This window comes from Pipra filicauda, unplaced genomic scaffold (genome assembly GCF_003945595.2).
Source record: "Pipra filicauda isolate LSUMZ 115617 unplaced genomic scaffold, ASM394559v2 scaffold243_size1161148_pilon, whole genome shotgun sequence".
Classification (NCBI taxonomy): Eukaryota; Metazoa; Chordata; class Aves; order Passeriformes; family Pipridae; genus Pipra; species Pipra filicauda.
The window spans coordinates 405,521-432,347 of NW_024104358.1; the positions used below are offsets into that span (position 1 = coordinate 405,521).

At 41.5% G+C, this 26,827-nt stretch overlaps 1 protein-coding gene and 1 long non-coding RNA gene across 3 annotated transcripts in view; one reads left to right on the top strand and one right to left on the bottom strand.

Moving 5' to 3' along the window:
• Nucleotides 1-26,827, bottom strand: part of LOC113992870 — a 129,946-nt gene that overhangs the window by 8,103 nt on the left and 95,016 nt on the right. The window lies entirely within an intron of this gene.
• On the top strand, nucleotides 1,590-25,198 carry SLC30A8 (solute carrier family 30 member 8). The gene is made up of 8 exons (XM_027730581.2): nucleotides 1,590-1,669; nucleotides 9,908-10,116; nucleotides 16,089-16,235; nucleotides 19,894-20,047; nucleotides 20,551-20,740; nucleotides 21,131-21,236; nucleotides 23,476-23,610; nucleotides 24,613-25,198. The coding sequence occupies exons 1-8, from the start codon at nucleotides 1,590-1,592 to the stop codon at nucleotides 24,756-24,758; spliced, it is 1,167 nt and encodes a 388-aa protein (XP_027586382.1). The 3' UTR covers nucleotides 24,759-25,198.

Consider the following 26,827-nt stretch of genomic DNA (forward strand, 5'->3'; position numbering starts at 1 on the left):
GGCAGCAGAATAAAATTTCTACTTAATGGCCTTTCTGAGGTGGTAAGAAGTGTGGTACTTCTGTTTTGTAAGATTTCTGCAAATGCCCTGGGTCCACACTATTCACCCTTCGATGCGAGTTTCTTCTCAAACCAGCCTTGCCAGCATTCCACATTGTCAGGTCCAGCAACTTTAAGTGGCAGCAACTTTAAAAAACATTAAAGACCAACCTTCTAATGTTCAGAAGGAGTTAGGAAGTTCCAGACATGAGTCATAAAATCGATCTCTTCCACCAAAGAGACTAATAAGGGTGCATAGGTGAGTATAAGCACCTGGGAAAAGGCTCTCGAGGAAAGAGCATTAGAGAGGTAAAGATGATAGCACATTGTGGAAAAAATCCATGTATTTCTGCTGTGGCTGTTCATAAAAGCCCGAGATACAGTCAGCTACTTGGCTCACAGGTTCCAGGGAAATGTTCGCACAGCTGATATGCAGGAGGCAACATGTGGATCTCTGATGACATAAACCCACCTTTTGCATTTATATCATGTACAAATGTGCCCCCGGCCTCATGAATCTCAGACAGAGTATGTGTTCTGCAAACTGGGGGAAGGGAGGGGAGATCCCAGCTCATCATATCCACATTAGGCTACCCATGCTAAAAAAGACTGCAGAATTTAAGCGCGGCCCCCAGCATTTGCTCACTGCCTAGTGCTAATCTCTTCTGTGAAGGCTGTGCACAGGTAGGGATCTCAATCACAGTCTGTTTCTGCCGAGAATATAGTAAAACACAGACAGCACCGGTGCAAAATTTCCCATTAGTGCTGAAGTGAATGTCTGAGGTCAGGCTGTGAGAAAGGTGAGGCTGGAGGTCTTCTCCCCTCCAGGGACTGTGGCTGTTGACAGAACTAACAAACTGAATAAAGCAGAAATAACAACCTGCAGTCCTTTCTGCTGAAATAAAGATTTCAATAACCTGTGTTGCAAATGGCAATAGTAAGCAGTCTCTTCTGTTTCAAACCATTAGGAGCAAATATGACAGGGGTAGAAATCAGTCTTCAGAGCAACTGCTTATGTTAAAAGGCTTGCACAAAGCCGGAGTGATGGAGGTTTGCTTTCCTCACAAGCCAAGGAAGCAGAAAGGCAAACAGGGGTTTGACTGTTTCCAGGTAAATGGGCTGTTTTAATCACCTTCCTTCTCCCTTTCTGTACGTCCATACGAGCGCGTGTGAGGACTTTGATGTGTGCGCGCTGTGCTTGACCCCCAGCCCACGACTGCAAGAGCACGCACCCACCGCGTGACCAAAGAGCATATCCAGCACCAAACATGGAGGGAAAAAAGAAAAACAAGGAGTGAGGCCCGAAACATCCAATCTGCTGTGCTCAGCAAGTTACTTGTTGTTATGGTAGTGACGCCATCGGGACTAGGAAAGCAGCTTTCTCTCGCAGTGGGATTATTGAGAAGATTATTAAAACATTTTCACTTAAAACTATTTGGCAGAGACTTCTGCATAAGTCAAGAGGACATTTCTGCCCATATCTTCTTCCAACAGAGACCAGAGAGTTTAAGGGGGAAAACAAAAACAAGCAAAACCTCATCGACTTTCCTTATGGCTACCAAAAAGGGTCTTGAAAGAGCTTGTCTTGTGAGCGAGAGGGACACCAAGAAGTACTCCTTGGCCCTAGACAGGTAACACAACTCTTTGTTTCCTTCACTGCCATTTCTGTCTCTGAGCAACAAGAGATCACCAATCTGCTGAGGGGCTGCAGGAGTTAAAGCCTAGAAAGTTTTACAGTGTATAAAGGGAGTATTTTTTACTATTTTCAAAGTGTTTTGTTTGATTTTTTCCTTCCTAAACTTTCTTATTAAATGTTTGAAGCATTTACTAGACAGCAGTCTGATGTGTCTGCGTATGTGATGGATTGAACCAATCTACTGTTGAAGCAGGTGTCTCCTGCTATGTATTTTATAAGCTTAGTAGATTTATTGTAGGATGCAAAACCTCATGGATTATGCTGCAATTTTAGGTTGAATTATAATCGTGCTATTGACACCATGTTTGATTCAAAGCTCCTTCATGCTTGAAAGTCTAAATTATCCATTTGGTTTGAAAGAAAGGCGATGCTTTATTCCCATGGATGGTCTATTGGACTTAGAGCTGAAGTACCTCTCATGTGCCAGAGATCTTGTCAGTAAATGCTTGTTTGAGTGAAGAAAGATCCTCTGAAAATGTAAGATATCCTGTAGCTTGGGTTAAAAAATTAGTATAAATGTCCATCAGAAAACAGTTTTGCAGTTTAACTTATTTTCATTCTTCCTTTTGACTCAGACCAGAAAGTATTTTTAAAAGAAAATAGCTGCTCAGTTACAGCTTAGCACCTCTTGACATTTCCATTATCTCATTGGTTTTCAGGTTATTTATTGCCTGGCTCTCTTAAAAAGCATGGGACAGAAACTTGGCGTAAACACTGTCAGTTCAAATGGAAATCTGTCTCTCCATGTTCTTATACTGGGGTCACTGCCATCGTATTTTAGTCATTTGAATGTCTGGATTATTATTTAAATATTACTGTGTAGCTCCATAAATATACATGGCACTGTCCAAAATGACTTTTGTGGTAATATTTATATTTCAGAAAGATCCCATATGATTCTGCAGTTCATTTTAGTTACTGAAGACTCTCGGAGTTTTTTTGAAAGTTTGCAGTTTTGTGATTAGAGCTTCAGTGCTTGAGGTCCTTTGGTCTCTCACCACCTCTGGACACCAAGGACAATTCTGGACAAACCCTGAGAGAGGGGCAGTTGTTAGGTTGCCTTCTGAGGAAGCCCTTGGTTTCCCTGGATCACTGGTAACAGGGAATATTCCTGGTAAGAAGAGGGGTAGGATGCACACTGGGGGAATGAATACCTGGCAGCTGATCCTCCCCTCTGAGCTGACTCACCTTCTGGAGGAGTTGATTTGTTTCTGATAATTGTTTCTTAATTTAGGGTTGAAGTTAGTTGGGGTGAATCACTGTAGCAATTGCAATTGTTGGGCTGATGGCTGCAGCTACCTCCAACAGCCCCTGACCTGGAGGGCTGGTCCCAGGAGGGTTCCCCAGTAGCAGTCCTGAGGTGGCTGAGTGATGGAGATGGTACACAGCTCTCCAAAATGGACTTGTCATCCAGCCATGTGGCTTTTGTGCTGTACCTCCATTTGGCTTTTTCTGTCAGATGAAATCTGATTAACTGCACAATCTAATTAGTCTGTCCATTCCCAGAAACAACCAGAAACAGGGACTGAGAGCCAGTCTCCCTCCTTTTCGGAAGAACTGGCAGCCCAGGGTTAGTCCTGCTCCCCATTACAACCCAGAAGTGCAGGTTGCCAGCCCAGCTACCTGGGGTGCCAACCCAGTGACCCAGGGTGCCAGCCCAGTGACCCAGGGTGCCAGCCCGCGGGCCAGAGCCAACCCATCAGGGCATGCAGCCCACTGGACTTGGGCTTACACAGTCCAGCTGCCTGCACAGCTTCAGGTGTCTTAAGCTGATCAGTAGCAATAAGCTCATCTTAGCGTTTGGTATAAATTAAGACATTTTTCCATTTCCCATGTGTAGGCTTAATGAACAGCTCTAATGCTTTCTACAGACTTTATTTTGCATATAGGTTGCATATTTCTTTGCCATCCTCCAGCTTCTTTCTTTTTGATACGTGCCATCATTACGATACACATGGAACAAACTGGTTTTATCTTGACCATGTGAGTAGGAAGCCTGAAAGCAAACCCCTTTCCTTGTACTCAGGGCTGGAGGAGGGTATTTTGCACATGCCAGGCCTTCTGTAGTCGCTAGCAGATTTGAATGCATGAGGTTTCCCAGGCTTAACTTGAAAGGCTTACAAGAGGACGGGCTTTAACTGAGCCCTCTGAAAAACAGACCAGTTGTAAGCTTGAAGAATAATTCACACTGGAAAGGACCTCAAGGAGGTCTCTGGTCCAACCTCCTGCTCAAAGCAGGGTCAGCCAAGCCATTGAACAAGGTTGCTCAGGGCTGTCTCTGGTCAAGTCTTCAAAAAAAATCTCTCAGGATGGAGGCTGCACAACCTCTCTGGGCAATCTGCTCCCATACTGAATTAACCTTACAGTCTTTTTTCTTTTTTTCCTCATATTCAATCTGAACTTGTTTCACTTTATGACCAATGACCTCATTCTTCCTCCATGCACAGCAATAAAGCTCCATCTTCTCAATAACTTCCTCAAAAATATTGGCAGGCTGCAGCCAGGTGCTTATGGAGCCACCTTTTCTCTAGACTGGACAAGTCCAGTCCCTGCAGAAGTGCTCCAGCCTTTAACCATCCTAGTTACCCTCTACTGAACCTGCACCACTTTATTGATCTTTCACGTTAGGGACACCAAAACTGGACACAACATTCTAGATGTTGTCTCACAAGTCTGTCTGTCCCATGTGCATTACTTTTGATTCATCCATCCCTGTAAAATTTCAGAAGGCTCCTGTTGACCCCTTCCTCCAACCTGCTTATGGCAGCCTTGTCCTCTAATCTATCAGCTGCACCTTCAGGTTGGCATCATCTGCCAACGTGACCAGGTGCACTACACCTCCTCCTACAGGTAACAGACAAAGACATTACACAGGATGGGTTTCAGGAGAGGAAACCACTTCCCACCAGCCTCGAGGAAGGGTATGAACCATAATGATAAAAGGGTCTGAAGCTGAGCGCTCAGAACCTCCCGCTTCATGCAACAAGCGTTGTCTGTAAGTCATTCAAAGAGATATTTGTATCATCTTTAAATTAGGTCCGAACCAGGTGTCTAAGATGGTTTTCCATGGTTTTTTCACAATCAGTTATAGTGGTAAGAGAGATAAGTTTTTCCAATGATTAGCCATTTATTATGTTATTTTTTTATTTATTATCACCTATCTAGCGATCTAGATAACCACTTATCACAGTCTAGATAATAGCTCAACCAAATTCCCGAAGTTTCCAGGAATGAAGACAGGCCAGATGTATTTATTTCTTGCTGGCAATAGATCAGTGTAATATTAAATCAGTGAATATTCAATATCCCACTTCATAAATATGTGAATTTACCTCTGATTGTGCCAGTTATACTGTGAACTAGATTTTGGTTTGATTCAGCATGATTTTCTGAATTTCTGATTATGTCCTTTATATGTCATTATAGTGGGAATTTGAATACCATCACACAGCGAAACTCAAGGCTTTTAGTCTCAAGATTTTGAGTTTTATTCTGTCTCTGAGACAAGAGAAAAAAATGAGTGGGGAACAATTCTGAAAGCAAAAAAAGATGTGTTAAAACCTTAGGGCTTGTCTTCATGCAAAAGTTTTAACACAGGGCATTAAGGTGACCCGTAGATATTGCTGCCTATCAGTCTTAGGCTCATGGTTGATTCCTGTCTGCCAGGCTCATACCAGTAGGCAAAAGTTTGAAGCGAGCCTGGGAGATGATTTCTTTGGGTAAAGAGTGATTTGTATAGCAAGCACGTAGAGAGTATTTTCTTCTTTTTTTGCCTTCCTGCAGGCGATATGAAAACTCTTACGAGATCAAAGAGTCCTCATCAAATAAAGGCTTTCCACCACTCATTATGCTTTACAGAAGTCAATGCTTAGGAAAACTGTAGGTGTTTTTCATGACTTCTGAAGTGTTTTAGCTGAGGGCCCTGTGGTTATATCTCCTTTGTACTGGCTTGCCAGCTGGTCCCAATAGCACATAGTATTTTAGCAGACTCAGCAAAACCAATCCCATCGCCTTTGCCCTCCTGTTGGTAACATTAGGACCCTGTAGAAAGGACTAATGTCTAAGACTGTGTCTGCCCAGTACTGGCCACATGCCATCTCTATTATACCCACTTCGATTATGGCCACTTCATCTCAGAAAGAAAATTAGAATGAAGATAGTAAGTGGTATGAAACAGAAATTAAATGGCTAGGGCATCAGCTCAGAAAATTGATAGTTCAGAGGTATAACAATGATACATAAAATCATGAATGATGTGATGAAGGTAAACAGGGAATAGTCATTCATTATTTCTAACAGTACAAGAACTAATTAAAATAGCAGGCAGACAGCTTCAGAGTAACAAAGGATGTATTATTTTTACACAAATCATAATTAAACTGTGGAACTCAACACTTTCAAGTCAGCTGGGTTTGTGGAATAAAGATCTGTAAAGGGCTGTTAGACAGGAGCTCTGGTTCAGCCACCTCCCAGCCTCCAGATTTGTGTAACTGGGAAGCAGTCCTTCTCTGGACATGTTCATTTTTGGTTCTTTGTCCTTATGTATTTCCTTCATGATCATGACAGACTTTGGATACTTGGCTACATACACCTTTGGTCCATCTCCAGGCAACTACTGCTTTACTGTTTTGCAGAAGGAAATTTATTGACAATACATTTATATATATGGGGCCAGGCCCTTAAAATGTGATTAAATAAAATAACCAAGGCACAAATTCCCAATTACTAGACATCTAAATGTATGCAGATATATAAATATTTGTGTTTATTTTGTGCCCACAATAAGGAAAATGAGAGACTGGACAGCCAGGCTATTAACAGGGTCTAAAATGCCTTGGAAATATTAAAAATCAAAATCAGAATTGTGCCAGAATAAGGGAGGTGACTGTGGCTTTGATAAATTTTTCTCTGAAGGCAGTTTCATTATCCTTTCAGGCACCAGAAAATTACTATTTTCCCTTGTGAAGGAGATGATCTCCTGTGGGAAGTGCAGTGATTCTAAATTTTGCTCTTTTGACTGGGGAACTCATAATGGTCTAGGAGGATGGCAATTATTCCCATCAGCCTGCAGATCAAGGCACCCAGCAGATCAAGTGAAAACAAACAAAAGGAAGTTGTAATAAAAAGCTGTTGCTAATGATTTGTGTGGAATCTGCACTATGTATTAATATTTTTTACTTTCCCCCTTCTGGGCATGACTCAGTAGGAGCCTTTCTGTGACATTCCCCTGACTATCTTTTTTACAAAGAAAAGAGAATTTGAAATGGAGAAAAGATTATTTTTTTAATCTGTGACTCTGTAATGTGCAGGTGCAGAGATCTGATACTCAAAGGCTACATCTTGCTCTAACACACTCTGAAGGGGTTTCTGGTTTAACAGAGCTGATCTTTGCACCTTAAACTTTTGATTCACACTTTTATAAAATTGCCTCTTAGATTCTTTTAATTAGTGGCAAGCTGCTTTTGGAAGAGAAAAATAATGCAAAGGAGCTGGCAGGAGTTTTTGCAATTCATCAGGCCAGATGCTGTTCTGTGAGTTCAGTGAATGCTCGCCACCTCTGGCAACTGGGGCACTTTTATTTAGGTGCCCTTTAGACAGAAAAAAGTGACATTTGTGGGTTTATGTTTTCTCTGTTTGCTTTTGCATCTGTCCAACAATATCTGTGGATAGTGCTTTCCTACCCCTCTGTGATGCCCCAAGGTTTTGTTAGCTGATAAAGAGACCTGAAGATTAAAAAAAAAAAAAAAAAAAAAAAAGGGAGGGGGATCACAGAGCAACCTGTTTTGTTAACAGCAAGGAAAGGATTTGGTGGCTCAGAAATATGCAGCTGCAATTTTGCCATCCCTGCCCTGACAGGCTGTTGAGCTGAGCGTGACTCATGTAATTAAGATGATTTTAACATTTAATGCCAGCTGATGAAAATTGAGGTAAGGGGAAATTAATTTTACATGCAAACTATAGAAAAGCATTGCAAGTTAACTCCAGAGAGAGATCACAATAAAGAAAATCTTGCCTGCCCTGATCTCCAGGGGAGAGTGAGAGAACTGCAGCATTTTATTCAGCCATCTGGAAGGAATTAATTTGTGGTACCTTCTGTGTCTAATTCATCAGGAAAATACTGTACAAAAGTGACACAGAGCACATGAGGACCCTGATGAATGTAAAACTAAAGGACTGGAGAAGGACTGGCTAGTGGGGACCCCAGCTGCCAGCTGGGTAGCCCGTTCCCCAGACAGCCCAGCTCCCATTTATTCATTGTTGTGAGGAAAATAAAGAAAAATGCTGACAAAAGGACTAAGAAAACTCACTGTCTCTAAGCACCAGGCATTAAATCTGACCAGTTGCTCTTTCACACAAGCTCCTCACATACAAGGGGAATCAGTCGCCTTCACTGAGCAAACAGAGACCACATGCTAACCAGGCTGGGAAACAAGCTGACTCAGGGGAATGTTGCATCCTTGGAACATCTCAATAATATTTACAAAACCAAATCCACACTGATTATCTACAGTTGCAGGGCTTGGCTACCAATGTGGGTCAGCTTTTCTCCTTTTGCCAGTACCTCTGTGGTGCTGGTGAACACGAAAGGCCAAGGCATCCATAGCTCTGCAGGTGCCTTTGCCTCTCGCCCATTGGTGTGGGGCATCTGGCAGGACTTCAGACCCGCTGAGCAGCTGCAGCCCTCTCAGGCTGCCCATAAAAAGCAGCTGGAAAAAGCTTGTGGTTTCAGTAGTTTTTTTCTTGACATTGACTACTGCAGGTTGGCAGCCACCAGCTGATTTCTTTCCAGCGAGATTTTAGGCATCTTGACACTTTAATGATAAGAAACACTACAGATAGTCACTTGGATCCATCTTACTTCCTGGAGCACAGGTTTCCTTCACTTAGCTGAAGAAACAATTCTTCTGTGTCCCAAAGGAAAGTCTGAAGTCAGAATGGGGAAAAGAGGCTGTTATTACTGGGGCAGCTAAGCCCAGTCCCACATCCTGCCTCCAGGCTAATTTCAGACTTGAAATAAAGCAGTGGAGTTTGCTGTGTTCCTGGGTAGGCCATGCACACCCAGACCTCAAATAGCTGCAGCTGATGGTTATATGGATGTTATGTATGTGCATCTCAGCAGAATTCACCTTCTGATGCCACAGTCTCAATACGCGGTTATCACATCAGGAGTAGCTCTGGCAACAAATGTTTTATCTGGAGAGATGTAATGGTTTTCAGTCGAGCTTTCTAGGACAGAGTGAGCCTCTGGGTTTTTCTCAGTTGAAAGGTAAAGAGAAGGGAACATCCTTGCTCACCAAACCACCCTGGTGGCTCCCCTGGGGCAGTCTCTGGGTTACTTTAGTGAAAGCCCCAGATGTCATGGCAATCCAGGAGCTCCCACAGTTGTAATGCCATGGCCCAGGACCTCTCTATCCCCACTATGTATTTGCTGTGCAGGAACCCTGACAGGGACAACACTGAGGCTTTTTGGCAGAGCAGATTTGGCTGGGAAATCATCTTGTGATGAAGAAATGCTTGAAGAGCCACTTCTACTGAACTTCTCACTGTTCCATGAAAGCGGTGGCACAAAGGGGTCAGCATACTATGAAAAAATTATTGCTTTGATTTTTTAAATACCTTTGAATTTTCTATGCTCAGGTTCTGCAGGAATATTGGTAGTTTTTGTACATATCTGGAAATTTGAGATAAAATAGTTCTGCATGTAAAGAAAGGAGAGAAATATCTTTAGCCATTTATATTTGAGAAAAAGGTTTTATTTTTTTACTGGTCTACCTGACAAAGCTATTGGGAATAAAATCCTGAATTTTTCAGTAGAATTGTCTCCATGATATGCTGAATTTGGTAACTATTTGCATGAGGTACGACTTTTTGAAAATCATATGGTGTGCAAGAAATACACAGCCTAAGAAAGCCACCCTGCATTTCATAAACTGCTAAATGATGTAGGAGAGCCCAAAGAGCTGGGAAACACAACCAGAGCAGTCATTTCATGTGCAGCTCCCTCCCACAGAGACCTGCTTGTGCGAGCAAGCCTCTTCTGTGGCCTGTGCTGCTGTTCCCAACTCTGCTTTTATCCTTTGAAATTAATTACATAGTTTCTGGGTCTGCAGGGCTAGAGGCCCAAATAGCCAGGGTTTTTCTTTTTTAACCTCTGTTTCTTTCTATCCTGAAGGATGAGCTGGCTTCAGAAGAATTTAAATGAAGACAGGCAGCAGCAGGAAGCAGAAGTTGCTGAAGCTAATCCAGCATATCACTGTCACGGCTACTCACAGGCCTATGAGAACAGAAAGAGGGAGCAGCATCAAGCCAGGAGGAAGCTCTGTGTAGCATCAGTAATTTGCATCTTCTTCATGATTGCTGAGATAACAGGGGAGTATGTGTGTTCAAAGAGAGCTCAGTCTGGTGCCCAGCACAGCCACATTCATGCCTTCTCTATACACTGTGCCTGCAGGGACCCACAGTGCACAGAGGTGAACCCACTTGGGATTAAATAAACCTCCTTTGTCACCAGTCATTAAAAGAATCATGGGAGAGGGGTGTGTGTGGGGGGGGTGTTAAGTGGAATTATCAAAGTATCTTTATATATTCATTCAAGGATTGCATCTGGGTAGGAATACAAAGATCAGTTAATAGCCTGAACTGTTCTCCCAGGTCTTTAAACTTGACTTAAAGTGACTAGCATGTCTTAGCATCACGTCACAAAAGGTTTCTAATAAACTGGATTTTTTTTTTTTAAAGATTAAAGGATTTTACATATTTATCCCGGCCAACAAGACTCAGCATTGATGAAGGTTGCTAGCAGCATAATCTGATAATAAATGCAAGAATCTTCACAAAATCCAGGGAAATCCAGGGCCAGATTTGCCATCTGTTTTTCTACAGTTAAGTCAATGTATTTATATCAGACACGTTTATTTTTTAAAATGGCCTGCTGGTGTGTCTCTGGATCAATGGAAGATTATTCCCCTACCTAATTAGCTTTCACTTCTGAACCCATCCTACAATATCCAATATAAGTATTTGGCTTGCTCATAGAGCATTAGCTTTCATTTTGTCCCACTGGTTTGCTCTCTCCATGGATACTGTGATATTTATATCCACCTGATAGTTCCTGGCTCTTTAACTTGCCCTTCTCCACAGTGAGGTGAGGTAGAGAAAGGCATGAGGAATCCCACAGACTTTTGCCATATGTGCTCCAGGCGATGTAACAAAAATCAGCCAGGAAGGCCTCTGAAACCCATAATTTCCTAGCTCAGGGACCTCTGGAGCCCCATGAAAATGAAAGAGAAAAGCTTTGTCTTCCCCACAGGTGAGAAGTGGAGGCACTGAAAGAGTTGTTGCATTTCTGCCTTCTCCCCTGGCTGCCAAACCCAGCAGGGACTTCTCAAACTATTCCCTCCCATGCTCTCCATCTGCATGAAGCCCTGTTGTTTGTAGGTCACGTGCATTTCCCCCGTGAAAACCCATGCATATTGCTAATCCCCATGCAGTAATTTCCAGTGCCAGAAGTAATGCATTATTAACAAAACCATATAATCAGTAGGCTTAAGTTTGGTGAATGCAGCAATGCTAGAGGATAATTGGAAGGACAGATGATATGTTAACTAAATGTTTCATTTTGCTTAATGAATCATACAGCTTTTTTGCAGTGACAGCTTAAGTAACAGGCTTGAAGACCATTTTGCTTCAGACCATTAAACTTTGACAAACCAGTTATTAACTGCAGTTACAGACAGCACTCTATGGAGATTTTTGTAATTATGAACCATACATTTAATTTTTTTAATCATTAAGCAAGACTGCCTCTGCCTGATGATTGACCACTGAGTGACTGACAATTTCTACTGCTTGTGGTATACAAAGCTATAAACATCCATTGTAGGGAATAATAAGCCATAAAGGCCCCTTGTTGGGAGTATTGATACAAGGCAGTAAAAGCCTATAACTATTACACAGGCTTTACTCTTGAAAGTAAAGGATATGTTCCCCTTCCTTCTACTCTAAGGGTAAACAGCTTCTGTGGGCATTATTATGTTAAACAGAAGAAACAAAACTACATCCCTCTCAGAGAGGTTGAAACGTTGTGCTTCTTTGAATGCCTAGGTATTTCCATGATATTTTTGCTCAAGCCATCTCTGCTGGCCATTACCGCTGTCCCAGAAGGGCTGAGCCTGATACACTAACTGTCTTTGAAAGACAATTATCTTCCATTCTTCTAAAGCAGACCCATCACAATCTCCATAGATTTGGAGATATCAGTCAAACCAATAGCACCCAATGTAAAGCCCTGATATGAAAGTAGTTTCCAAAGATTTTAGTGGCTACGGTCCAAACGTGGATTTCAAAGTACTTCATTTCCATTTGGGCACTAGAAAGAAAGACAAACCCTGCTTGCATCCTCATGTCAGAACAGAATATAAAGACTTGACCAAGTTGCTAAGATAAGCAGACAGATCTCAGAAATTCACCCAAGGCGTTAGTTACACCAACAATACATAAAGTAAAAATTTGCAAACATTTTTCAAAGGTAGAAGGCTAGAAGCAAGCTTTTAGATGTTGTCCCACAGAATATGGAAATACAGTATCTAAAATGCAATGGGGCTTTGCATGCAGCTTGTGTTTTACATATTTTTTTACTGAAAGATAGCTGCTGCCTTGGTTGTTAACATCTGTGCACTGTGAGACAAACCTTCTTCCTTTTGCTATGCAAAACTACCTCCCACTTGAAAGTCTAAGACCTGTGTCATGACCAAAAAGTATATGTGTATTTATACCTGTGCATGTCCTGGGAAATATCTGTTCTGCTGAATTTACTGCAAGGAATGAGGTGCCCCCAAATTCTGCAGCCATGCTTGCTCCCTTCTGGGAAGTAACTTTCAGGCAGTTGTAAATGGGAGGCAACAGCGAAAAATAATATATGCCTTATATGTGCAAAATACATTCTCCTGTGGTGACAAACCATATGATGTTTGGTATTTTAATCTAAAATCTGCATACAGGAGGAAATCATAGAATCATAGAATCATAGAATCGATTGGGTTGGAAAAGACCTCCGAGATCATCGAGTCCAACCCTTGGTCCAAATCCAGTCCATTTACTAGATCATGGCACTCAGTGCCACGTCCAATCTGCGTTTAAAAATCTCCAGGGATGGTGAATCCACCACCTCTCTGGGCAGCCCATTCCAATGCCTGCTTACTCTCTCTGTAAAGAATTTTCTCCTGATATCCAACTTAAATTTCCCCTGGCGGAGCTTAAGCCCGTGCCCCCTTGTCCTATTGCTGAGTGCCTGAGAGAAGAGACCAACCCCCACCTGGCTAGAACTTCCCTTCAGGTAGTTATAGACGGTGATGAGGTCCCCTCTGAGCCTCCTCTTCTCCAGGCTAAACAACCCCAGCTCCCTCAGCCTCTCCCCATAGGACTTATGCTCCAGTCCCTTCACCAGCCTTGTTGCTCTTCTCTGGACCCGCTCCAGCACCTCAATATCCTTCCTGAACTGAGGGGCCCAGAACTGAACACAATACTCAAGGTGTGGCCTCACCAACGCAGAGTACAGGGGAAGGATCACTTCCCTGGTCCTGCTGGCCACGCTATTTTGATACAGGACAAGATCCCATTGGCCTTCTTGGCCACCTGGGCACACTGTTGGCTCATGTTGAGCTTCCTGTCAATTAGTACCCCCAGGTCCCTTTCTGCCTGGCTGCTTTCCAGCCACTCTGTGCCCAGCCTGTAGCGCTGCAGGGGGTTGTTGTGGCCAAAGTGCAGGACCCGGCACTTGGCTTTATTGCACTTCATCCCATTGGAATCAGCCCATCTCTCAAGTCTATCCAGATCCCTCTGCAGAGCCCTCCTGCCTTCCAGCAGGTCGACACTCCCTCCCAGTTTGGTGTCATCAGCAAATTTGCTGATGATGGACTCAATCCCCTCATCTAAATCATCAATAAAGATATTAAACAGTACTGGACCCAACACAGACCCCTGGGGAACACCACTGGTGACCGGCTGCCAGCTGGATGCAGCTCCATTCACCAGCACTCTCTGGGCCCGACCCTCCAGCCAGCTCCTAATCCAGGAGAGGGTACACTTGTCCAAGCCATGGGTTACCAGTTTTTCCAGGAGTATATTATGGGAGACAGTGTCAAAGGCCTTGCTGAAGTCTAGATAGACCACATCCACAGCCTTCCCCTCATCCACCAGGTGGGTCACCTGATCGTAAAAAGAGATCAGGTTGGTCAGACAGGACCTGCCCTTCCTAAACCCGTGCTGGCTGGGTCTAATTCCTTGTCCATCCTGAAGGTGCTGTGTGATTGCACTCAGGATGATCTGCTCCATAACCCTGCCAGGCACCGAGGTCAGGCTGACAGGCCTGTAGTTGCCAGGGTCCTGCTTGCCGCCTTTTTTGTGGATTGGGGTGACATTCGCCAACCTCCAATCATCTGGGACCTTCCCAGAGAGCCAGGACTGTTGGAAGATGATGGAGAGCGGTTTGGCAAGCTCTTCTGCCAGCTCCCTCATCACCCTGGGATGGATCCCGTCTGGTCCTATAGACTTGTTAGGATCCAGCTGGCTCAGTAAGTCGCTAACTACATCCTCCTGGAATACAGGAGGGCTATTCAGCTCTCTGTCTCTGTCTGTCTGCTCTAGAGGCCAGTTGTCCTGAGGGCCACCTGTCTTACTGCTAAAAACTGAGGCAAAGTAGGTGTTAAGTACCTCAGCCTTCTCCTCATCTTTGTTAACTATATTTCCCTCCAAGTCCAACAGAGAACTGAGGTTTTCCTTGCCCCTCCTTTTGCTATTAATGTATTTATAAAAGGACTTTTTGTTATCCCTAACTGAATTAGCCAAATGAACTTCAAATTCCACTTTTCTTTCCCTAATTTTTTTCCTGCATGACCTAGCTCTCTTCGTAAATTCTTCATAAGTAGCCAGCCCTTTTTTCCACAGTCTGTAAACTTTCTTTTTATCCCTGATTTCTTTCAGAACCTCCCTATTTAACCAAGCCGGCCATCTTCCCCTCCGGCTGGCCTTTCGGCACACTGGAATAGCCTGTTCCTGTGCGCTCAAAATTGCCTGTTTGAATTAAATTAATTAAATTAAACAGTCCATCCTGCTGGCATGAAGACCTTGCATCTATAAGGAAACAAGAGATGTGCCTATATGTCCCTTTGACAGTGGTATCCTGCCAAAGGTTTGAATGAGTCATTTTACGAAGTTTGTCAGGATTCATTGATTCTCATATGGATTGTGGTTAGGAGAAATGGGTGAGCTGAAATTAATTAAATGACTGAAGAATGGAAATGTATTGCCAAATGCAGAAACTAGATATTTTGGCTCTATTATTTCACATTTCCATTTTTCTAAATTTGCACTCTGATGAAAAGATTCTCCTGCTGTAATGAGTTGGCAGGACATGTAATGAGTCCTGCCTGTGATCCTTGTCTTCTCCTACAGCCACCAGCAGTGGGGATAGTTTAGAACAAACTTTTAGTTCATCTGGATTTGCCCTTAGCCCTGAGACATGGTTAGAAGAATTTGGCAAAACAATGATATTTGGTTTAGTGGGTAAAAGAAATGTGGATTACAATAACCTAAAATGGTTTGAATTTGGTGTTTGGGGTTTTTTCTTTAGAATTCACATAAAACCCAACCCTGGCAAAATAAAATTATATTCAGCCACATTTTTTGAGCTTTAGCAGGAAAATTAAATCATGCATTACAGATGCAAAATGATAGATTAGTCCTGAAAACAGAACATTTTTCTCCATGCCCTCACTAAAATGGTTAGTTGTTTATCACAGACCTTCTACTGGGACCTTTCCATGTATTCCTGTTTTAGTGTTGCCTGTGACAAATAAACAGTCAGGCATCCAGTCACCCAAACCTCAGGAAGAACATGCATATTTTCCTATAAAAAATAGGAAATGAATCCCATAAGCTGCATCTCTGAATGTTTGTACATACATAAAAATATCAGTGTTCTGAGAAAAGATAGTGGGACAATACTGGAAAAATGATTCCTAATACAGCTTTTCATGAAGAAATCTGATACTAAAATAGTCACAGTAAAACAGTCCAACAGTAAAATAACCACAGAACTAATGTATCACAACTCTTAATGTTCTTAGGTCTCTCTTTCTCACAAAGAAATTTGGCTTATGTGTTTCTATTAATTCATACCTTTTATTACATGAATGAGGTAGAAAATGAAATGATCTTTGAAGTGGTTTGAGTCTTGTGTATGATGACTGAAAATTGAGTGTTCCCTCTTATTCCCAGCAAAGCAGGTCTTGAGTCTGATCTGGTTGACTCAAACTTCTGACCAGAGGGATGATACGGATGTGTGTTTCACACAGGTGGGCAGATCGCTGGGAGCCTGGCGGTGGTCACGGATGCGGCACACATCTTGGTGGACCTGACGAGTTTCTTGATCAGCCTCTTCTCACTGTGGCTTGCCTCCAAACCTCCTACCAAACAACTAACTTTTGGGTGGCACCGAGCAGGTAGCAAACATCTCACAGTATGAACATGTGGAAAGGGAAAGGTAGATTATCATAGCCAGACACTGGAAAACGTGCTGATGTCCAACACAGTTCTGCAGGCATTTAGAGACAGTGCACTAATGCTCTCAAAGCCCTCTGGACTCAAGACAAGCAGAGTAAGACAGTGAGCTTCAAAGAAGTAAAGAGCATCTCTTACCTACAAGTGTGTCTTTCAGATCACTATTTACTATAGTTTTGGGCTGGTGCTAGCTTTGGCTGAGGTAACAGCAATTTCCCTCATTGAACTGAGTGTGAGGAGGACTAAGCCCTCAATCTGTAATGATAGAAACACAGGTTTCTATCAAAGCAGCGATACCCATAAAAATGAAGGTTTCCTCTATTTATAAAGAAAATTATTAAATTATTTTAAAAAGTCAACATTACATTTGTAGAAAAGTGAGATCCTTTAACATTTACCCTTTTCTAGATCCTCTCCCTGCAATTCTCTTTATCATTGCTTGTTTTTATCAGATGCAAACACAGGCAGATTTTTAACATACTCTACCCTTAACCAAAATCAATACTTTTACCTATGACACCTAATATCAAAAACCTGATAATCAAACACAAGTGTTTTTACAAAGACAAGACACCAGCAAAACATTAACCATGAGAAAAAGTTTCTCGGAGTATGAGTCTGTTCAAGATTTAGACACCTAAATATCAATGCTACATATACACGAGCACATATAAATACAGGGTCTGATACATTCAACAGAAATGTAGACTCCATTCAGCTGCATAAACATAGAAGTCTAGTGCTACGTCCCTAGAATGTCTGTCTTATGCATGGGAATGGCAGCTGTCGCACAAGTTCCGCAGGAGACTGCACAGGATGCCAAGCACAAGACCAGGGCATCTCAAATGTGATCAGACACTCATAGTTAAGAAACTAGTATGTGTTCCCAGTCAGCTAATGGAGCAATCACCATTAATTTGACATCCATTGTTCATAAAGGTAGCTTAGCTCACACCTGCAGGTAGACATTTCAATTTAATTGTCTCAGTCTGGAAGTGAGTCTCCTGCTGGATGTCTTGGGACTCAGTTTAGTTGCTTGTATGTGAATGATTTGTGCTTTTTGAAATCCAGTTGCCACTCCAGAAGTCTATGGATAAATTATACATCTTGTGTCAAGCCATACATGGAGGTGCCAATGTATCTCAAATGACTTTAGACACCTGTGCACCTGAATCAAGGACTCAGATGATAAATACTGAACATCAAGGATGTTCAGTATGAAGGCCCAGAAGCAGCTTCTGACTTAGGATGTCTGTAGGCCAAGGTTGTTTGTAGCCACAGAAAGTACCAGGGAAGACATATGCCATGCTCATCCTGTCTTTATGTAGCTCCTTAAGTATATTCTATCAACTCTGCTGGAAACAAACTGGGTGAGAGGGATGTTCAGTATTACTCAAGCACTGGTGGTATTATAGAGACAACACACAGCTGAATTTTGCAGCCTTAGAGAACTACTACTTACCATCAGTAAATCATTCATTACTTTTTGTGTTTATGCTCTCTTAGCCTGGGGGAAAAAAAGTGAGAGACTTCTCTCTTGCTGATGTAGGCAGGTTCAGCCACCTCATGTAACTTCATCCTCAGTCTGAATTATATTATTTCTTTTTCATTGCAATACAGAAGTTCAAAATCAATCCTTTCTTGCCTTTTTGTATGCAAAGAGAGTCCTATATCAAATGTTAGAGGCTACTTAATTGCATTCCATGATTGTTCTCCTGTTTCTTGCTTATTTTCCCAACTATATTTCCAGTGTAATATGCAGATGGGTACCTTAATAGAGTAGCCGAGGGCAGTCAGGTGACAAAGTCACTCTTCACTGACTACCAAGGTCTTACAGGTGCAGCCCTCCATGATACTGGAAGCTGTTTGTTCACTGCTTCTCTCAGACTGATAGATATTGCCATGAAAAGACTGTATGACACGGTTCAGGTTTAGCAGAGGCCATGTGAATGCCTCCTGCCCTCCAAGCCAGAACCAGTGCAGCTACTTTCAGCAACACAGATTGAAGCACGATATTGAGTAAGACTGATAGTGTGAGCCAAACCTACTTCCAGGTACAAAAACTCTCTTGCACCTCAGTTTCCCTCTGCTATGATTCACAGATTCCCACACAATCCTACACTATTGTTTGCTGTACTCTGTTAGTGCTAGTAGTTCTAAAGAAATTTACCTGAGAACTGAGTGCTGCTGAACTGGTCTGTAAACTTAGCTAAACTTTTGCTAAGATAACACATTGAAAATTAATATGTATTTTCACCTATGTAGGTAAAGATCAATTCTAACATATTCTGTTGTGGAGAATATGCACACATCCACACAGATGAACACAGGTGTTCACAAAAGCTGTTGGCTGCTTTCATGCCCATGATAGCACAGCCATCAACACCTTCAGTTGGGCCAAATTTGCACTTTCAACCTGTAACTTGCAGAAAAAAAATTGTATGCTTTATTTGAGCTTCTCTCTACTTTTAAGCAACACTAGATTCCCCTGTCAGTGCATTTTCATTTGTTATTTACCAGTTTTAGAATAAAATGATTATTTGATAAGTATTTGGAGCCTGGACTGCTGCAAAAGGGGTGACCCTCATAAAAATATATTCAAAATCATAAGCTGTTTTCAGGGATTGTTAGTGGAATTCTGTGCAAATGCTTTCTGGCTATCTACTTCCTTTCACTTTACTGTGAGCTTTCATTTTCCCTGGTACTCTCTCAGTTGTGCTCACTTACCCATTCAAGTCACATGGCAATTACTAGTCCCACATCCTATTAGAAGCATGCTGCACATTCATGTGTACTTCCCTGGACCTCTTCTATGGCAGTGCAATAAAAGGTGGCCTTGGGGACTGGATTTATTTGAGCCCAACTCAGAGCCAATAGAGACAAAATTAAATTTTGCTGCCCCAGGGAAAAAATAACTTCTTTTGTTTTCATCACAGCTGGTGGCACAAAAATGATTTTGTGGCATTGGCAGGACGAGTTCCAGGATAAGTTTTGCTGGCAGGACCTCTTTGGGGGCTGTTACTGCTTTTCTGAACTGTGAAGTGATGAGAAGTGTGTAGAAAGAGGGGAAGGTAATGGACAGGGATTATGTCTGCCAGTGGGTTTGAGTGAGCTGTGCCTTTCTCCTTCCCTCCCACTTCTGCTCCTGTGATCAAGATAATCTTGTTGGGGAAGGAGGGCTGGTCTTTGGAGTTTTCACACCACACTATCAGGGCCAGGAAACTACACAAGATTTGCTCTTTTATCCTTCCTTCTCATAATAGTTCTTTTTGCTCCTACCAGAACTGCCCAAATGATCTTTTTCATCTCTCCAATTTCTTTGAATGACACACGAACTCAACACTGAAAAGGAGCCAAAAGTAGGGGCAGGTAGAACAGGGTAAGGCTATCACATGCATAAGGCTGCCCTGGGAAGTCACTGAATTTACTATGACCAGAAAGGGGTTTAGCCCATTCTTTGTATGCATTCTCTGCCAACATACAAGAAGCCAGTCTCCTGGCTATAAAGCTCAACAGCTCTGGAACCATTACCATCAACCTCTTAAAATTTCTTGCATTTCTGTTCTGACTGTTTTAATTCCTGATTGTTTTAATTCCTAGAAATTCTGGGAGCTTTGATGTCTATGATAATTGTCTGGATGGTGACTGGCGTGTTGATATATTTGGCTAGCATGAGGCTGCTGCACCCTGATTACGATATTGATACTACAGTGATGCTCATTACCTCTGCTTTTGCCGTGCTCGCCAACATCCTGTAAGTTATTTTGTTTTCCTCTCCATATAATATTTGAAACTTGAGCCTGCTGCTGTAATTAAATAAAAAACTATATAGAGATATTGGCCTCAAAAATATTAAGTACTTATGATGTTCATGAGGATATGGAAAGGAGTCGAGAAGAGAGATTGTGCTTCTCATTGAAAGTTGCAGTTGCTCTCCTACTTTCTGTTAGCTGCCACACCGAGAAGGTAAAATTCCAGGAAAAGATTAATCTCCATCTCGTTTTTTATTCGATGTCAGAATATTCAAGAACTCTGTAGAAAATGAGGTCTCATTAATTACCCTGTTCACAGACTTGTTTGTATGCAGACCAGTGAAACACGCAGGAATTATCTGCTTAGCCACTCTGTATTTCTACCTAATGTGTCAGATTTTACCGTTCAGCATTCAGAAGTGAGAGGGGTGATGATGTGTGTGACATCACTGCTTTCAGAGATGCAGTATATCCGCTGGTATTTGCAGCTTTACGTCTCTTGCAGACTAAGCCTGATTCTGCACCAGACCGGCCACGGGCACAGCCATGGGGCACAAGCCAGGGAACACGTGTCAGCCCCTCGAGAAAAGCCAGCTCTGAGCAATGCCAGCCTGCGGGCAGCCTTTGTGCATGCCGTTGGAGACCTATTCCAGAGCATTAGTGTGCTAATTAGCGCACTTATCATCTTCTTTAAGGTTAGTTTTATTAGTTCACTTGCCTTCCTTGCAATTAAGGATAAGTGTTATTTTCACAGCATTGTGACACCGGGTACTCTGTAAATATTTCCTCTGTCTTAATGATACACATTGTAATTTAGTCAGAGAACTATACTTGGGAACTGAAATGACTGTTGAGAGTGTAACACTTGCTTCTTAGTGTTCCAAGCGGATACTTCAGTGTCTCTCCATTTTGTCGTTTGTAGCACCTTCATTTTCTGTACTGAGGCTGAGGCTCCCTGACAAAGGAGGCCAGCACTCATTCTGTACTAGATGAATTGAATATATTATTCTTTGATATTAACTAATTAAAATTCCAATAACCAACAAAAATGAAATTAACAAAGTGATGTGTTCATATTTTTCTAGCCAGAATACAAAATAGCTGACCCAATCTGCACATTTGTGTTTTCCATCTTTGTTTTGGCAACTACCATCACCATTTTAAGGGATATTTTGATTGTGCTAATGGAAGGTAGGACCTGATTCCAGAATCAATAAACTTATATTTTGGGTTTGTTTTCTTCTATCTCTTTCTCCATAATGCTTATATGTGCTGAAAAATTATAATAACACACTTCTACATCAGTTTCCAATATTCTTAAGATTCTGATCATACTTTAAACTACTTTTAATTTTACTCAAAACTGTTTTCTGTAAACTCTATGTTTATACATATGCCAGTTTTTGTAAAAATCAGTGTATTGGTGTTTTGCTAATGAGCTCTGAGTTGCTTTTGTCTGTTGTATGTGTAGCATTGCTTTTTATCACCATTTTGGCATATGAGATGCCTTCTCACCTCATTCATTGTGAATTTCCTTTACTTGTGTGAAATAAAAGTCTTTGTGGAAAAAAAAAAAGAAAGAAAAAGACTGTGCCTTGAACTGTTTCTGTTAAATGGACTGAGTGCAAGAGGCAGAAGTTTGAAAGATTTTTAGTTACACCAGTCTAGAAAAGCAAGCTATTGGACCTTTCCAGTCATGTTCAAGTGCACTGGAATAGACAATTCTCGGTACATCAGCAGCAAGAACTAAGCTTAGCAATATTTAATCCTGTCAGCTATGGGCTTGAACATTTGATTTGTAAGGCCAAATGACTTGAGCATTCACAGAGGCATGTTTTTGCCTTCCTCACACTGAATAATATAATGCAACCTCTTTCTCAGCCATGAAAACACAAGGATTAAAGGGAAAAGTAGCTCTAATGGTGCAGGGTTTTAATGAATATTCAGTATGACTGTCTGCGTGGCTATTTACTTCTCTCTTTCACTTTACACCTACTTTGGTTCAAGAAATAATGTTTCCAATATTGTTTTACAGTAAAGCTTCATTCTAGCGTTGTTTTGCTTTCAGTGATTGTGAGATAGAGATACATCCATGTAGAAGTGTACCTAGACAAGAGCGCAGCAACTGGCTGTATTCTGGCTGTCAAAAAATCAGAAGATGTCTTCATTACTGAAAAAAAAATCAAATTACCAGGAAGGTCTGGCAACCCCTGACACCTATGAGTCTCTTTCTCAGCAGCGACTCCTAGCTTCTACAAGCAGTGCTGACATGCCAAAATCACAGTGCTCTGATCCCTCTTGCAGCAAGACCTTTTACACTGTCCTCCTGGAGAGGGCTCTGAAACCAGGCTCCTCTCTCCTAAATAGCATTCTGCCCAGAATTTTCTGAAGACAAATTGGATGTTGGAGCTGGTGCTGGAGGTGACTCTTATCTCATGCACCCAGTCTTGTCCCAGACCATCAGCTCCACAGCCCCTGTGAATGGCTGTGTCATGTAGGCACTGACTGTCTGTGGTTTTCTGTAAAAGAGCATGAACATGTCAGCATCATATTCTATTAAGTCAGTACTCCATATAGCATATCATTCTTGTAATAAATGGATAGGACAAAGCATACAACACTGAGGTCATTGACAATTATAAATAAGTATCAGTTAAGGTATGAAAGACAAAATTAACCAATACTGTGCTCATCATTATTATACTTCATAACTGGTGGAATTAAAAATATTTTTCAGTTTACTGATCCAAGTGGATCATGATGAGCATCCTAGCTCAGAGCTGCTCACGTGCATTTGCAAAGTCCCAGGCCTCACTCTAGGGATTATGTGTTGTTAAACTTCTTATTCAAATTTGGACTTAAATTAAACTCTGAATTTCATGTTGCAACTCATCCTGTCACAATTGTCCTCACTCTGAATGATGGTCACCACCATCATATATTGTAAGAAGGCTTGTCTAGGAAAACAACCACTGGCTACTCAATAACTAGACCTGGGATCTAATCTCATTTAAGATTCCTGAGTCAAACCATTTTAATCTTTACATTCACCTTTCCTTCCCTGCTAAATAGATGCTTCTCTATTGTGTGAATGTATTGAGGACAAAATGCCCCATAGAATCTGCACTCACAAAATATGTTGGTGCAAAACTAGGACATGTTCTGGCTAAATAGCTCATCCTATGTAAACTGAACCCTCAGGGTATCTCCTAAAACATGCATGAGTCTACACTTTCCATGGACAAGTGTATAACAAGGGATAGGATTAAATAGCACAGTGAACTCTGAAATAGATGGGCTTTCAAAGCATTAAATATTTTTATAAAAATTATACATCGAAAGTGAATAAAGGTTCATGATGCATTTTCCTCTATCAATCATCATTTCTATTCCTTAAAATATTCTTTTCCCATCAATTTCTCCTTTTCAGGAACATCAAAAGGATTTGCTTATGATGAAGTGAAAGCAAGAATTTTAGCAGTTGAGGAAGTGGAGTCTATTCACAACCTTCATCTTTGGTCTCTGACAATGAATCAAACTGCTCTGTCTGCTCACGTTGCCACAGGTCAGTAAATTTCTGTAAGCAGGGAGTAAGTATTCAGCTGCTGTCTAGTAAAGGTCAGTCTTTCCTGATTTGGATGAAACTGACTGTATATCAGTTGCTTGTTAAAAAACTTGGCATGATTTTGTTGGAAAAATAAAACCAACAACAATAACAAGAAAAGCTCTCAAATCCTCCTCTCGGAAATCTTGCCAAAACAACAGGGACCTCTCCTTAGTCCAAAATTTGAAAATTACAGAGGCTGTGAAGTAAGGAAGTAAACCACAAGGTATTTTAAATAAATTAGAAGAATTAGGCTCAGACTGTATTTTTTTCACAAATAGATTCTGGAGTGGATTTGTCAAACTTGAAAACTGTTGATCCCTATAACAAAAACTTACAGGGCAAATCTGCATTGCAGATGCATCTCTAGTCATAAAACAATCTTTAAACATAGTTTGGAATGTAGAGAAAACTCCATGGGAATAGTTAATATTATAAAATATTTTTTAAACTGTAATTCTTATCCCAGTTGACAAATTGTGCACTGCCCAGATCAATTTTCTCATCCATATGTTTGCTTTGTATATATTAAGGTCTATTTAAGAAAAAAAATCCACCTGTGTTTGGCCAAGGACAGGTTCAGTGGTGAAGTGCTCCATGGTGTCCCTACTTCCCAAAAACAGAGGGTCTATCAGCCACCCAAATCACTTGGCACTGCTGCTACTCTTTGACTGGATGAACTAATCTTTATTAAGTATTTCTGCTTTCCTCCAGTCTTCTGCCAAACTGAATTTCTATGGTGATTACTCTTAGCTTAGCTCTTGCCAAAAATTGCATATTCCAACCACATTTGAATGAACAATCTTTTGCTGACATGGAGGTTCCTGAAAGAAGGATAAAAAGGACAAGAAACACTTCTCAAACAAACTTCTTGGTACAAGTTTCTGTCAGTAAACATTTACTTTTCTTTAAAGTAGTATAAAAATGTATGTATTTTGATTATTTTCTGCTTGCTATCTATAGCAGACACAACGGACAGCCAGAAGATTTTGAGAGATATTACCCAAGCCCTATTTGAGCACTACAGCTTCCACTCCATCACTATTCAGATTGAATCAGGAGAGGATCAGAAACAAGACTGTATCTTCTGTCAAGAGCCCAGGGACTAAAGGGAGCAGTAGTCTGTGCCAAATAATGATTACCCCTCTTACAGGTCAATGGAGACTATATTTGCTGGTTTATGTAACTGATTAACAACAAATGGCAATTAACTGACATAACAAGCCCTGCCATTGCAAGCAGTGCATGGTCCTTTCATTGCTGGTATCATCTACCATGAGAGAACATGTATTGGATCCATCCATCAGCCAGATCGCCTGTCCATCAGCAGTTTCTTTCAACTACAAGAGAAATTTCTAAATTATTCTTGACTAGAGCAGCAGATTGGCACTAAAGCAACACTTAAAGAGTGGCTGTTTGTAATTAAAGGTAACAAAAAACTAATCAACCTTCAAATTACCAACAGACCAATTATCACAAAGCGTAATGAAATGTACTTTTAGTGTTAGCAAAGCTCAACGTTTACTCAGGATGAAAGAGAAAAATTAAATTACCACAAGGGATGAAGGGAAAGAAAGTGATGGTGACATGTCTGCTTTTTGGCAGACACTCCTCTTCCTGATACATGTAAGTATCAGATGTGTACCATGCTCTGCAGCATGGATCACAAGAGAATTTACTCCATTCACATTTGGCAAATAGGTCTTTGGTTTTTTAGCTAGCCCTCAGGCAAACTCTTTTCTGCCAGACATGAGCAGTACTCTCTACCATCAAGACAGCCCATAACTCATATAGCACTGCATCATGATGAGTTATGATAGAAGATTTGAGGTGGACTTTTGCGTGTCTGTGTCACAAGGTACCACTGAGTCATGACAATAAAACAGATCAGGTGCTCTTAAAAATGAAAAAATAATTATGGCAAGGGAAGAATGGGGCCCATTCTGAACATCCTGTCTAGTGTCATAGTTCATGGTACAGCCTGTGGGGTGTTCCCCAGTAACACTATATCCTGAAGTTAAAAAAACTTTTGGCATGTCGCACAGCCATTCACTGTAAAGGGAAGAGAAGCATCTCTCCTTCAGGTAGCTAATTTCCACATTTCCTAACAGGATGTGTGTTGTGGGTTAGGAATGGTATTCCCCAATTTTATGTTCCTACCAAAACATTCCAAACCATGTGCTGCTAGCTCACTCCCCCGTTTCCCTTCCCCCTCCCCTGCAGCCAGATGGAGAAGAGAATTGAAGAGAATGGATAGAGATAAGAACAATTTACTGGAAACAGCAACAGAATAAGAAAATGAACAGTAACAGCAACTATATTAATAACAGAGTGTAAAGAGGTGAACCATTCCCAAGCGAGTGCTCACCACTACACCACACGTAGACCCCCGACAATACCTCACCGTGCCACCACACTACATGACCTGTACAGAACGCCTTCCTCTGTCCCTGGAAAATGTTTTGTGCTGTTGTTTTGATGTGAGTGGTATAGAATAACCTCTGTGTCTTAGCCATGCCCCCTCCTGGCTACTGCAAAAATCAACCCTGTCTTGGCCAGAACCAGGGCGAAGCGTCAAATTTCCCTCCTTTTTATGCCTGAACTTTGCCTCCTTTTCATGGCAGAACTTTGAACAAAGAGTCAGGTCTTGCTGTGCCTCTATTTTTGCCCAAGCAACTGAATTAAACTCTCACCTGTTAGCAAAAGCAAGGGTTGCACTTCAAAATGTATGCTCCAGTGCTTCAAAAAACAACTTCAATTCTGCCCCTGGCCATAATAATGCAGTTTTGTTTTCTCTGTGGAACTGACCTAATGTTTTGCCACTCCACAATCCTCTCTCCAAGAGCTGTAGGGCTTACCTTACTAACAGGTTTGTTAGAACAAAATAAATTATGTCATACCAAGTGGTACTGAGTTTCTAGACTGACAGGTGGAAGGACCATTGTGTTATTAAGGTATAACCATTGTGTTATTATAGGCCTTGCTTTTTAGGGAATTAAGTTTTATTTACAATAGGTTCACATTAATTTTCTATTTTATCATCCCAAGGAGATTAGAATTTATTATTGGGACTTTTGGCTACGTGTAACACATAACTATGTGATGATGGATTGACGTATTAAGCTGGCATTTGTTACCTGGTAGGGGGAACAAGGAATTATTCTGCTTTGTGGAAGAT

Excerpts from the sequence above, each read along its gene's own strand:
- SLC30A8 (XM_027730581.2), top strand. The coding sequence starts at position 1,590 with ATGGCTACCAAAAAGGGTCTTGAAAGAGCTTGTCTTGTGAGCGAGAGG. Across the intron at positions 10,117-16,088 it reads GATAACAGGGGAGTATGTGT|GTGGGCAGATCGCTGGGAGC; the intron begins GTTCAAAGAGAG and ends TGTTTCACACAG. Across the intron at positions 21,237-23,475 it reads TTTGATTGTGCTAATGGAAG|GAACATCAAAAGGATTTGCT; the intron begins GTAGGACCTGAT and ends TCTCCTTTTCAG.